At 39.8% G+C, this 15,268-nt stretch overlaps 1 protein-coding gene across 1 annotated transcript in view; it reads left to right on the forward strand.

Annotated features, from left to right (window-relative positions):
• Positions 1–15,268, forward strand: part of LOC144478264 (uncharacterized) — a 96,774-nt gene that overhangs the window by 14,228 nt on the left and 67,278 nt on the right. The window contains exon 2 of the mRNA XM_078196030.1: positions 4,407–4,527. Within this exon, the coding sequence (XP_078052156.1) occupies positions 4,407–4,527 (121 nt within the window). The remainder of the gene's footprint in view (positions 1–4,406; positions 4,528–15,268) is intronic.

A 15,268-nucleotide genomic window follows, 5' to 3' on the forward strand; every position in this document is an offset into this window, starting at 1 on the left:
TCCAAAAGTCTCTCGCAATTGGAAGATTAGAAGTCCCTAAGATTATTTGCAGCAACTTTTTCCTTAGCGCAAATGCAATCCACGGCTTTGTTTGCAAGTTATTAACGAAAAACACTGACCAATGAGAGGCGAGCTCGATCGGTTTCACTCATTGGCTCGGACGCTTCGCGTTAGCTTATCTCACCTCTTATTGGACAATGGTTTTCGTTAATAACTCATTAACGATGCCTCGGAGAAATCTTTCGTAAAGGAGAAAATAACTTCAAATAACCTCACAAAGCCCTCGTTTCCCAATTGCGGGTCGCTTTCGAGTCACTCAGTATATTTATTATGTGGCAACACTTACTTCAAATAGATGGTTAGAATTTGTTGAAAGGTTTCGAATTAAAACTTTAATACACTTTATTTTTAATTCAATTCAATACTTCAGAACATTCGCGTATCCAGTAGAATAAGTGATGTATGACAGAACTACATATACAGAGAAAAATATATACAGTGGTAGTGGTAATCCGAGGTGGCAACCTCACGGTCCGGTTTCTGCTTTTGAACTGAAAAATCCGTGGGCCTTCGTCGCCAACGGCTCACCCTCATAAAGGGCCATAAAACAGTTCGCTGGGTCTGTTTTCCATTGGTAGTCATCGTTAAAAATCCAACAGAATTTAATTTTAATTTGACAGATGCGAATAACACACATTTTAATAGATCGTGTTCCAAATCTTCGTAACGAGTCTGGAACGATATTATAGGGTAAAGGTTTGAGTATTAGAATTATTATGATCTCCCAGTCACATCCACAATATCTACATAATTAAATCGATTAATAACTTGCCTCCAAACCTTCACGAACTACGCGTTAACCTCGAAATTGATCAGCAAAAATAAAGATTGTCAATTTCGTCGTGGGATGACACCACAGAACGTGTTCGCCAGTACCGTCTCCACACAGGTAAGGCTAATCGCGAGGCAGCCCGGTTAAAATAATCAAGCGTTCCGAAAGCGGGTGTTCGTCGAGTTTTCCGAGTTAATTCCATCCGGAAAGTAGAGGATTCCATTTCCTTTGTGAGGAGCCGGCGGTGTGTACTTAGGGAAGGGGGCGAGTTTCCGGTATCACCAATGTGTCGACTATCGGGCGCACATATCGCGGGGCGGAAGGGTGCAAGAACCGGGACGAAGGGGTGCAGAAAGCTTTTTAATTAAACGCGGCTCGGCCCGGTCCAGCTCTTTCTCCCGTCGCAACCCTCCTCCGGCCACCGCCGGGCCACCGCCGGGCCACCACCCGGCCACCACCCCGCTACCACCCGGCCCCGTTTCCAGCGCCGCGCTGCCACGGTCTGGGAGTTCAAAGTCGAGGCTCGGCAAGTCAATATCAAATACCTCGGAGCTAGACGGAGTGGCTGTGCGCGCAGTAAGCACCCGAGTAAGCACAGTAAGCAGAGACAGCTACCCCGATACGATCTAACTACGTGGATCTGCCGACGAGAGAGAGCTCCCTTTCTATCTATCTCTCTGTGTCTCTCGGCGAACCTGCCGTTGTTTTTCTTCGTCGCACACTGGCGGAGCTTTTTCTTCCTCTTCTTCTTCATCTTTCTCTTCCTCCTCCTCCTCCTCCTCTTCTTCTTCTTCTCCTCCTGCTCGGGAATCGGGAGAGGTGCATCGATGCGAGTAGTACCTATCGACGCTTCAGAGGAGAGCAGATCCCAGCGTTCACCGGCACATAAATCGACACTAGGGGCCCTTTCGTGTCGCTATTTCAGCAACCTCGTGCCGACCCTATCGAAGAAGGGCAACGGTGATAATGGTTACGAGCAGGGAACACGATTCCCCCTTTTGCTTCTTCTTGTTCCTGCGATTCCTCCGCTAAGAACGCTCGTGAGACCGGCCCGAATCGGGGGGCGGTTTACCCTTACACTCCGACGATGATCCATATCGCGCCGATCCGAAGTCCCATCGATTCGGTGCCCTCGGAGCGTGTTAAATGTTTAAGCAAGCGATACTTACGGGATAACGTGAATGAAGATATATGTCATTGTTACAAAAAATGATTAATATACTGGTGTACGATACGTTGATATTATACTGGTGCTAATAATTACTTAATAGTTGGTTGGTTCGCTGAATTATTTCCATAATTTTACAGTTCTTTTTTTTTTAATTTTTAAAGTTCGAGGTGCATTGTAACTTCTATGATGATATTTTCATATTATCTTTATTATTATATCTTTGATAAGGTGTATAGAAATTGTTTTGAAACGTGGTGGAACAATTTTAGTGGTGTCTCAGAGTCGCCGCTCGATTGCAGAGGTGCTAACATTAACCATTGCCGACCAAAGGAATAATTCTTGTATTGAACAAGGAAAGATCAACTGATCAATGATGGTTCAATATAACGAATCGAAGGATTAGATCGCTGCGACCGAAACCGGTTTATCGATAGAAAAATAGATATGGAAGAAGGGACAAAACTCGCGGGCGGTCGCGAAATTGTTCCACGGATTTGAAATTAAACGAGCCATCGGAGATCGTCTCGCAATCCGGGAGCAGCCTGGAGGCTGGTCGCTTTGATTGCGTCCGTCGCACCGAGCTTCCAAAAAGTCAAGCTGGAAAACGCTTCGCAACGAAGCGGGGGTTGGCTGCAGAGGGTGGTTGTATTTCGTTTGCCGTGTCTGCATCGTTTCGCTGTGGAAAACGCAAGGCTGGCAACGTTTTCCAGCGATAACAATTATCCACGAGAGACTTCATTACCCATTCGCCGCGAGCGGCTTCTATTCTTTATTTATGGACAAGCTCATTATTTCTGTGCAAGTAAGCATATGAAAAATTCTCTCCTCCCTCCCCTCGCTCTCTCTCTCTCTCTCTCTCTCTCTCTCTCTCTCTCTCTCTCTATCTCCCTTTCTCTCTTTCTCTTTCCCGGTCTCCCGCTTTTGGTTTCGCCAATCCCATCCCTCTAGTTTCGGTCTCCCGTTCCGAAACCGCTTGCTCGTCCCTCCTCTGTTTCCCGCTGATTCTCGCCGCGCAACCACCGACTCGCATTCTTCCTGTGATCAAAGCGCGGAAGCATACAAAGATGCAGAGGAAAGTCTGTCCCTGTGTCTGTCCATTCGTGTTTTGCCGCTTTAAATAACAAGGACACTATCAAATACATGTCTGGTCATATAGATATTGATATAGACAAACGAATATTCAAATGAAATTTATCTGAACGAAAATTTATTAATAAAATTGTATAACGCTAAGAATTTATTCGTACATTATTCGTTCAGAGAATTTGAATAAAAATGATAGAATATAAACTATCTTCTCATAGCTTATTTATTTATTTCGTCTATATTACTTTTTCGAATTATTTGAACAAATGGGTAAACTAAATAACGAACAGAAAGTGAACACGTTCATGCTATTTCTAATTATAAGTATCCACTTGAGCTATCCATTGAGTCTACGTTATTCTTTTTAGTATTAGATCTTTTAATCTATGCAAAAAGAATTTTCAATGAATAATTAATTTCATCTATTTATATTTGTCAGTAAGAAATATACGTATATATCTTAAACTATATATATAACATTAACTTTACAAATTTAACTCGACATCTTACATTTTTACGTTCCGGTATTTCCAGTTTAACCCCTTAATGCACAATTTAAAAAAAAAACCGACCAAAAAATATCAATTCTTTGTATCTAAGAAAATACATATTTGGACCTTAATTTCAATAAACATTTAAAAAAAATGCAAAAATTACTAAAAATTCAATAAAAATAGTGGATAAATAATTATAGTGAATATTGAATCGCATTGCAGATCGAATTTTGTACCCATCGTACTGTTTTTCAATTACCAGTTACTATTTTGAAGGGGAAGAAGGAGACGAAAAAAAAATTGAAAAATATTTGACGAATATCAATAAATTGAATGTTTTCCTTGGTTTTTATTAAGTTATTTTTAATGCCCGGATATATTCGAATCTGAACATTTTAGCAACATAAGTTGCGACGCCGACCGTATATATACGGGTCTGCACATTTTGGCCGGTTTTACACGCCCGTGTTAATACGTTTCTGCGCGTTAATATAAACTGTCGCGATTAGAAACGGTTGGCATTACCTCCTCCCTATTTTTATATTTGAGGCGAGCTTCGTCACGTTACCTCAGAGTGCATCGCCGACGCGCGTTCTACATGGGATCCCAGTCGCCGGTGACAAACGTCTCTGGGCCGTCCCGAAGAGGGAAACGTTTCGCAGAAGAACCGGGAAGACGTTCCGGAATCAATCGGTTCAATCCTCGAATCGGTACGAGAAATCTGAGAAATTTCCCGGAACGGTCAAAAGTAACGAGACGGCCACGCGCAATAAAGTAAACGCCCGTATATCGTAAACTCGGCCTGAGCTCGAGCAATCAGCAGGCGAGAGAGACGAAACAGACGAAGGAGCAGCAGCCGCAGCAGCAGCAGCAGCAGCAGAGGAAGCAGAAGGAGAAGACTAAAGAGGACGAAGAAGAAGAAGATTCCCTGCGCCACGCTTCCGGTACGCGTTCCCGAAGATCCTCAGGACCGATCGAATAGGATCGCACGCGGCGCGGACGTCGAGGAGACGAGGACGAATCGCGATAAACGCCCCTTACCGGGGACTTATAAATGACCGGTAAATATTCATGTCGAGGCTGCGTCCGCCGGTGTTATGCAGATGAGCCGGCTCGTGTGCATCGCGCGTATTATGGTCCCCGACGCCGCTCCTACGAGCAATGGCTCCCGCTCCGTCCTTCGGCTTCCACGGAAGCCGGGTCTCATCTTTCTATCTACCATCGAACATCGAGCGACACGCGAGTCTGTCCCTGCCCTGGATAGTATGCCGTCGTCTATGCCCAGGATGCTACGCAAGTCCTACGCGTACATTCGTTCCTCGGCGAAATAATTTATTACGCACCGGCTTAATTGAAGAATTAATCAGCGCGCCGCGGTGTTTTTATTGTTTGAGAATTATTGTGACTCGGCAAGCTGGAAGGGTCAATTGTGGGGCGAGGAAAGTTGTTCGGTACTTCTGCGAGTGCTATCTAGAGACTTTGTTCTTCATGGTTGCTGCTGGGGTGTTCTGGTCGTATTTGCAATTTCGGTCGGTCGTCTTCGCTTCTATCGCCATCGTAGCATATTCGGTTATATACGTGTCTGTTGTAATCTTTCAGTTTTTATGATCTGTCATATTTAGTTATGTACGGTCATATTCACTTTCATTGTAATTAATCCCTGATATGATCAATCATACCCAGTTATTTTAGTTTCCATTACGCTGTTCAGGTATTTTTTCAGTCATATTCTGTTATATTCAGTTCCATAGCATCCTTCGAGTCGCATTTTCAGTCTTATTCACTTCTATTACATCACTGTTAGTCATATTTTCAGTCGTATTCTCTTCCATTATAATTTTCAATCATATTTCCAGTTATATTTCTTCCCATTATAACTTTTTAGTTACATTTTTAGGCATATTCACTTGCATTATACCCGTTCATTTATATTTCTAAGCATGTCCACTTCCATTATAACTTTTTAGTCATAGCTTTAGCCATATTAGCTTCCATTACACCCTTTCAGTTATATTTCTAGTCATATTCACTTTCATTACATCCTTCACTTCCATTATATTTCCAGTCATATTCACTTTTATTATACAAGGTGTATCAAAATTATTGTAACTACGAGAAATGAACGGTTCCTAAGGTCTTACGAGGTAACTTTTTTCTAAGCGAAAATGCAATCCGTGGCTTTGGTTACGAGTTGTTAACGAAAAACAGTGACCAATGAGAGACGAGCGAGGAAACGTGCAACGTGCTACCATGTGGTCGAGCCAGCAGGCGGAACCCCGTTTCGCTCTAGGGTGTGACGGAAGAAAGAGACTACGCTCGGTCTCCGCGTTCAAAATTTTTGTTTACTACTCGACAGTGATAGTTTTAAGAAAAATGCAGTTCATCTTTATTTCTGAATGTCCGAAATATAGCCACTAACTTTTCAGACCCGAAGTAGTAAGTAGTTTAACCGTGACAGCTGTTTTAATTTTCTGGTGTGCATACACTTCGTGTATGTCATTTGAAATTTTTATGCGATGTCTGCGATGAAGATTAATAATAAGTAACCCTGTCGAAATACGTAAATGATATCGTAATTTAAATAATTGCGTTTAACCTCTTCAGGGATGAATTTTTATAGTAGGGAACAATCTATTTGATTGTTTCTTTTTTATTTGTCATCCATTTCATTTCATTCGATGAGGTTTTCGGTTTTATTAGGGGATTTTGTAGCGAACAGTTTTTCAACTGATTCTCATTTTCTCTACACTTAGAGTAATCATAATTTTAAGAAAACTAAACGTACATAGACGTGGCAATGTCACTGAAGACGTGAAGTAATTTTGATACACCCTGTATACCATCAATCATACTTCTAGTCATATTCATTTCCATAACTTTTCAGTCATATTTTCAGTGATATCCTATGATATATTCATTTTATTATAGTATATCATATTTCCAGTATATCATATTTATTATTTATATCATATTATATATCATATTTCCAGTCACACGCAAAACTTTGTGTCCAAATCGTAAAACATTCGATAGAAATGTCATAGCGAGATGATTTCTGTTTCAAATCAAACTTAAAATGTTCCAGAATATAGGAAAATTATGAAGAAAATCACACGGACCTTGTTCGACACTAAAAGTTTATGTTAAATTTGATATGTTTCGATAAATTGTTGGTTTATCTATTATTCTCTATAATTATCAAACAGTTCAATTAAAAGATAAATCATCTCTCAGACTAATTCCAGTTTCATTTCGACGATTTTTACACACACTTAGATACGTTTTCACGCATTGAAAACTGAAAATTTTCTTCTAAAGAGCAGGAGCTTGTACGAAAACGGTATTCAGTGGGCTAGCTACGAACAAAGGGACATCAGTATGCGTAAAAAGTAACAACGTTGCTAAGTTACCGTCGTGGTATTTGCAAACGGAGGTTACTATCTGGATGCAACTAGAACGTTTCTTTACTCCATTGGAAGTTTCTGTTGCTTTGAGGCCTGTCCCCGGTCTGGTCGGTCACCTTCCGGGCAATTTGTGGCGACGATGTGTGGGAGGTAAAAGGAAAGAAAAAAAGGGGAGGGTGAAACCAAGAGAAAGAGAAAATAAGTGATATAAAAAGAGAAACAGCAAGAGAGAGAGAGAGAGAGAGGGAGAGGGAGGGAGTGAGAAAGTGAAAGAGGAGGCAGCGAAGAGAGTGGATCGCGGAGATTAGCCCCGGGAGGCTCCTTTGTGCAGCAATGAAAATGGCTTGTCTCAAAGAACCGCGACGGATACATTTTTAATTACCTCAAATATCGCTCGGAGAGCTCGCCCAAGTTTCTTAATTAAATGTCATATTGCGCCCGGAGGGTGAGGCAGCTCCTCTCTCCCGCGGACAGAAGAAAGAAGACGGCCGAGGGAAAGGCGGCACGGGAAGAGCTCTCCTCTATTCGGCATCTCGAGGAGATCTTTCGAGCCGCTCGGCAAATATTAGCTGTATTAATAACGGGCTCGATGAAGCGCGACCAGGGCGAACGAGATCCGAATTGGCCGCGCCAATTTGCATTGTTCTTCGGTCAAGAATAACAAGATGCAACGGGGGAGTGTTCCGATGCTTCTAGATCGCCGATCACAGGTTTATTGTATTTCCCCCGTGGATATTGTTGCCGAGCCGGTTGATTCTTGCGTTTGCCGTTATTGGTCGGACTGGGATCCCGAATGTCGGCGCAGTAATTCGTTGGATTGGCAATTAGGATCCTATTATAACGATTGTGTACACTGTGAACGCTGTAAAAACCCTTGCAGGAAGGTGCATTTCGTTCGTTTCGTCGGCGCTCCGGTGATCTAGAACAGTACGATGTTGACCTGTTACAGCTGGTCTAGAGAAAATTTACCATAATTTCGTATAAAGTAATAAACATTGAAGAAGATAATTAAATTAATTCAATTAAGTACTATTTGGAATTTATATTTTATTAAATACTTACACTAAGTACCATTTGAAAGTATTATTTCATTGAATGCTTACATTAAGTAGCAATTTTATTGAATGTTTAAAATGACAATTTATTACTCGTGTTATGTAATACATTACTGAATTACTCAGTTATCTTCGAATCAAGAAGACATTTGATTATTCGTTTATTATGAAATTAGAAGGAAAATTAAAAGCTAAATTTCTATCTCTATTTTGAAGTTAATTCAACTTCATATCCATAAAATAGAACAAATCATATAAAATGAAAATACAGTAGCTCAGAGAAACTATTTTGGATTTCCAGTTAAAATTGCTTCGAATATAAGGAGTAATAACATTAACGTGTTAATGAAATTAAAATTGCAGAGTTTCATTAATACGTTAATGTGAAAATTTGCCATGATCAATGGTATCATAACTCTTGTGCATTCCGAAGGACCTGGTCTTTAATTTGTTTGTACATCTATTTGTTTCTATGGACGCCACAAAGCCTCGATCTGGACCTGATCGAGCATTCGTGGGAGGAATCCGATCGTTAATCAATTATATCTCAGAGATACACAAAATAAGAATTTATAGAAGCATTGAAGAAAAAACGAAATGAATTAAGCTCCACTACGTTGAAAAAATTAATTAGAAGTAAGTCAAGTCGCCTTTTAAAAGTAATAAGAGCCGTAGGATATGAAACTTCATACTAAAAAATTCAAATGATGTAATTTAATCTTTTTGTAGTGTATTTTATTTGTATTATTTTGTTGTAGTGTTATTTTTATTAGTAAATACCGACGCGAGCGTATATGTAAAACAGGGGACATTTGCCGCGTTAATTACAATTTCAAAGAACAACGAGTCCAAGGGGATGCAGCAAAGACGTCTCGCTCACCTATTCCGAAATAAGGAAACAAAGAGAAACGGTAAAAAGAGAGTGCGCAATGAAATCAAATTGAAGGGGAAAAAACAGGAAAAAGAGGAGGAGGACAGAGTGGATAGAACCTCGTCGAAGAAGCCGAGCAACAGCGCTCGTAAACAGGATATTCAGGAAGCGCGAAAAGTAGGCGATACAGCAGCACCGGCGGGTACAAGCAAAACGTTCGCATAAAATCATATCGCAATAATCCTAAACAATTTGTCGGCGCTGCGGAAGCGGGACGGGCGACGCGGAATAGGAGATCGAGCTATCCGGAGGGTTCTCAGGCCGGTGGCTGCTTATGCCAGTCGTGGAATTCCGCGGTAATAGAATCGCAATATGGCGGGGGTGTATCGGAATATTCGCCGCGACGCACAATCATGGACTAGCCAAGTGACTGAATTTGAATATAACAACGGCCCTCGCACTCATACACACCGGTGGCCGGGCATAAAGCACGACGGATACATATCTACGGACGCGAATATTCGCCGGCGAGGCCGTTTAAAACGCACCGGGGACACGCTCGTGTTGCCGAGGACTTTTTTCTACCTGGTACCTTCGCACGGACGGCGACATCCTCGTGGCTTCTGCCTTTTTAATCCAATTCCCCGGCACCGATGGCCTTCGACCGACCGGCGGACTCGAAAACACCGGTCCTCTGCCGTTTGCTCGGCCTCCTGACCGAGACGTTTCATTAACCCTTTGACGACTAAGGGAAACCCATTTTTCCTCATTTTTAAAAATTGATTGTCGTATCTCATTATAACCTTATCTACAATCTTTACGCAGAATGTCAAAATAATGCGAGCACACAAAGCAAAAAGGCGGGAAAAATTAAAAGATGTGCAAATTGTGTTAAGCATGACGTAGAAAATAAATAATACATGTATTAAGTGCAATGACCATCTTTGCTGCACAACCGTTAACATTATGTTAACGATATAATTTTAGTTAACATTATGTTGTAATAAACCGGTAGATGAAAGACATAATCAGATTAACTATAATTCGTGTTAGCTTTATCGTCCATTATTATTGACACTTTGTATATAAAAGATGTAGAAATAGAGACAATAGTGGCATGTTTATATTAGTACTTTATTCATCAAAATTTTTATCAATTGTCATACATTAATTGCTCATTTCAACAACGATGAAGCCATTTAAGCAGACACTTGTATGTTTCTTAATGTTATATAGTTGACTATTATATATTAATTCTACTTGCGAGAAAAAATACTTTGCAAATCAGTTTTATTCAAACATATATATGTATATACAAACATATATGTATATATATGTGTATGTATACATATATATATATGTATATACAAACTGATTGTTATCAGAATTTTGAAAATTATGATCAATTACTCACGATTAATGAACTTCAGATTTTATGCATTTATGGCAGGAATGAGTAAACGAAATACAAAATGGTAAAAATATTAAAAGAATGTAAAAATCTTATCACGCTGTTTTCAGTATATGTATATGTATAGAAAATATTGTAAGGAGAAATACCTAATTCTTTCATTCTTATTTTGTACAACTGATGCAGGCAATTCTGATTTTGCATACAGATTCGCAGTATAATCAATAAGTTTGTCTATCCACTCTCAGTTTCATTAACCCCTTGACTACGGCAGACTTTGATACGCACCGGCTTTACCATACTGCAGAAATTAAGTTATGATGTGCGCCGAGAACGGAAATTTTTTGGGTAGGGATGCATTTTTATGAAAACATATCTCAATGATAAAGAAACTAAATTTCACTGCATTAAAACAATATTATTTCTTTCTTCGTATTCTGAACCGTATTGCTACCGTAAACATTGAATATATAATATTAATGCAAGGCTTTTTTACAACATATCTAATAATCTAATAAAATATGATGTAATTTGAAACATAGATAAATACAGAATCTTACATCACATTTCTTACATTCGTAAAGTGTCTCACTTCTTTTGTTATATTTTTGTTGCACTACGCATTTGCTCCTTTTGCCTAACTGTGGTAAGATCTATCGAATTAATTATTGATAAAATTGTCAGGACGATCATCGGCGCCCTCAGTGTTACAAATACAAAATTTCTAAGCGCCTATGGGCGGTCACAGTAGCCAAGGGATTAATTGAATTGTTTTGATATCTTAATATTCGGATGTTCGGGGTGAATATTCATTACTTGACGTGCTAATTCACTTTGTAAATGAATTCTGTAAGAATGCAAAGCTCGATTAAGATAAGATAAATTTTGAGAAGAGATTATTCAAGTATTTGTTTCTCCGGCAGCTGTAGTGTGGTATCGATGTGAATACACGATTCCATATTACCGCTTATGAATAGAATTGCAGATGTGCACGTGATCGGTGTCCTCGAGAAAGTTAATCGTTTCTCACGGCATATTGAGTGGCATCGTCGCCAAACGCGTCCGTCCATATCAACGACTTCGTAACGGATTGTTTTCATTATCTCCGTTCCCCTCGTTCCATCGAAACGTTGAATCGCATCGATCAAACACCGTTCGCAGTGCGACTGCGACACGTCGCGCTGACAAAGAATGATTGCGTCTCGTGAGCCACGTGTCCTACGGTATCATTGCTTCTCCTATTCAAGGCATGCATAGGCACTGAGCATTGTTGCGCCGCTTGTTTGTTATATAACACTCTATACAAGATATAATAATTTCGTACAGCAGAGTCGATGCAATCTTTTATTAAAACGTTCCTCTTGGACATTTCGAGTCCCAGGTATCATTTCCTGCCAAGCTAAACACAAAAGGGGTAAACAGACGTAATAGTATGTCAACAAATATTTTAACAATCGTGATTAATTATGGTAATGTAGTGAAAAGGCATGCAATTAATTAATACGTATATTAATTGTATAATGCATGTCCAAGTTATACTAACAACAGATTATCTCCGTAATGAATGTGCAAAGAAAAATATCAAGTATTCATTTATAACTCTTTTAAATCTATAAACAATTAACAAATCTTTTGTCTCGGAACTCTTTCTCTATCTTGTACAGTTTGCGAGTTATGGTAATAAAATGCAAAGAAACCGAACATTTGAAGGTTAATTTCTACCCCTTGCAGTGAATTTGCAAAAAACAGGATTCAAATTCCATAAAGAAATACTAAAATTACTAGCACACATTAAATGCCTGTCATTGTTCGGTAAAAACGATTTTCAAACAACATAAATACATACAATAAATTTTTCCACTCGTACCTGCCAATGAAGTTCCCATTAGTTAGGAAAATCGTTAAATAATTCTGTACTTCATATTCTCTTTTCTTCATTTTCTTTACATATTACTATTTAACCTCTTCAGGGATACTGCTACGTATGTGTACGTTTAGTCTTCTTAAAATTATAATTATTCTAAGTGTAAAGAAAATGCGAATCGGTTGAAAAACTATTCGCTACAATTTCATTCGCTACCTGATCGAATGAAATGAAATGGATGAAAATGAAAAAGAAAAAATCAAATAGAATGTTCCCTACTATAAAAATATATCCCCGAAGAAAATAAGTGTAGCAACAGCTAAATATATTTCATATAACTTCTCATAAAGATTCGTGTACGAAAGGATCAGGATGCGATGCAGATTTCTGCAAGCGACCACCACCATTCCCATCTTTGCGCAAACTAGTCAACGAAGTATCGCGCGTTTGTCGCAAGATTCGCCCCGTGTCCACGGAGGGGTAGTTTCCGTTCCTCCCGGCGTCGAACCCGCCGCGAATTTTGCTCGCGGATTCCTCGAGCGGCGCAAAACGCGGTTTGCGTGCTGTTTGCAGTTCGCGCTGCATTTCTGCCGCGGATAGGGGGGAGAGGGTTCTGGCCTAGCTCTTAGCTTTATATAATTGCGAGCTTTCATATTTGATGTTGCCGAGCCGCGTTCGTAGCTTCAGCCAGTTTGCACGGGCTTTACACACGGTCCATTTCTAGCATTTTCAAGCGGACGGGTTGCGAGCGGGCCAGGTATGCGGCGACCTGCAAACACCGCTAACTGTGCCTTGTTTGAAGCCGGGATTTACCGTGTGCGTTATTCCCCGGATTTGTGGGAACCTCGATGTTAGACTCTCCGCGGTCCTTGGTCTTCAGTCGGGCTTTTTCGGGACCCGGGACGACCGAGCCCGCGCCGCGCCAGGTTCTCTTTGCTTTCCGCCCGAGATCCCTCGGACGAATAGAAGATCGCTTCGCGGATTAGCCAGGTCCAGGCTGACTTTTCTGCTTCCTAGACAGTTCACTGTGCCGACAGTCTCTCTGCTCTGGAGTCGTCCACTTCAGCTCATCGAGAACGCAAATCCTGAATACGCTGCTGCAAGGCTGCAGCCGAATCGAAATAGTGTGGCCAGTCTTTGAAGCCTTGTAACTTAGTCTCAAATAAAGATACAAGATTTTCTCTTAGCTCGTGTTAAAGGGTATAGTCTGCACTTTTAGAATATCTAACTGGGAATTTTCCTCGAGCATTGTTATATTATAGAACGGAGCACAATATTGTAGCTTTCTAACAATTTATGAATTCGAGTATTTCTATGGAGGTTAAAAAATTCCGTATCACTATACATAGCATCGGTGATATCTTACAAAGAATAGTGTCCCCTTTACGGTAACACCTCAAAAAACGCACTGCGATTTTTTCATGCGATTTTACAGTATTTTAAATAAAGCTATACCGCGTTGACGGAAACAAGTAAAAATAAATATAGCAATGGGACCGAGCATTTATATCGTATTTCGTAACGTTGTTATTAATTATAACAATATACTTAGAGAATATTACTTAAAATATTCTGTTTATCTGTAACATTTTCTCCCGTAAAACACGCCATCGATGTAATGACGAAGAATAAGACAAAGCACTCTAATTAGTTTAATAGCAGGAATTGTTAGGTATTTTAGAAAATAAAACATTCGAAGTATTTACTTCATAGGCATTTTAACATTCTGACGACTGACTTTTGAATTCATTCGATTAAGATGTATTAGAATTTTGATCAGTGCAAATAAATTATACGGATCCCTGAACAGCTTTTTCGTAATTCAAGTGTGACGCTTTACAACACTTATGATCCAATGATGACAAGTTCTGTATATATTTTTCTAGACTGTGCAACATTTTTCTAATTGTTAATATTTCTGATACGCTGAAAGCTCTAGAACCGGTACATATAAATAAATTCTCGATTCTAAAGTAAAGTCTGCGGAAGAACTAATATGTCCTAAAGAAGCATCTCAAAATATCGTAAACAATTGCGAAATGAAATTATAGATGAACCTAATCATCGCGGTGAAAGAAGAATGCCTGAGCAGCTGTGACAGGTGCGGGGAATCTCGCTTAACACGTCGACGCCGGTGCCCGAAATTTACAAAAATTAAATACTTATGTTAAGTTTATAATATTGAATTTCTATGTGTTTACTATTGAGTATCTGTTTATAATGTTCAGATAGAATAACGTAAAGCTATTTTGTAGTATCTATTTTGTGAAATGCAAGCGAAATAAACAAATGTACGCAGCCCACGGGTCTGACACGCATGACCCACCGGTGGGTCAAGCCGTCGTCAACGTGTTAAGGGAGCGTCGCGAGACGATGAAAGCGCGATCGCGTCGCCTTGAAATATCGTTCCCACGCTTTTAATAACATATGACAGGACTCGCGGGTTGTCCTTTTCGCGTTGCGCGTTATAGCAACAGCAACAACGGCTCTGGTAAATGTGGACGTGTCGGGCATTAAATCAACGGTGACATCACGAGACACGTGGGAACAGTTTCCGCGGCGACCGCGACAAAGGCAACTCCCGTCGACGCAATCACGAATAATTACTGTTTCCTCATTATTTTCCGTCGCGAAAGGGGAGCACGTCCCGTGAAAACTCGGTGAAACTCTCTTATTGCGCAACTGCATTGTATGTGACGACACGTGCTGCGCCGTGCACCGTGCGAGTCCGAACTATCAATTGGAGCTGGCTTATTAACATTCTGTCTGCTGAAAGCTTCTTAGCAGTCTTCGAAATGATTAAAGTAGAAAAATTTATGTAGCTTCATGCATCTATCTTATTTATGGTTAATAATAATCAATAGTAACAGTAATGGTAATAATATTAATATTAGCAATAATAATAATATTAATAATGATAGCAATAATAATAATATTAATAACGATAACAATATTAAATAATAGCAATAATAATAGTAATCACATTTTTAAATTTTCCAATGATTTTACTTCCTTTTTTCTTTTGGGTGGACTCAAATGATTTTTTATTGTGATTCAATGTCATATTTGCTGTGAATGAA

The sequence above is a fragment of the Augochlora pura genome, chromosome 2 (genome assembly GCF_028453695.1).
Source record: "Augochlora pura isolate Apur16 chromosome 2, APUR_v2.2.1, whole genome shotgun sequence".
NCBI lineage: Eukaryota > Metazoa > Arthropoda > Insecta > Hymenoptera > Halictidae > Augochlora > Augochlora pura.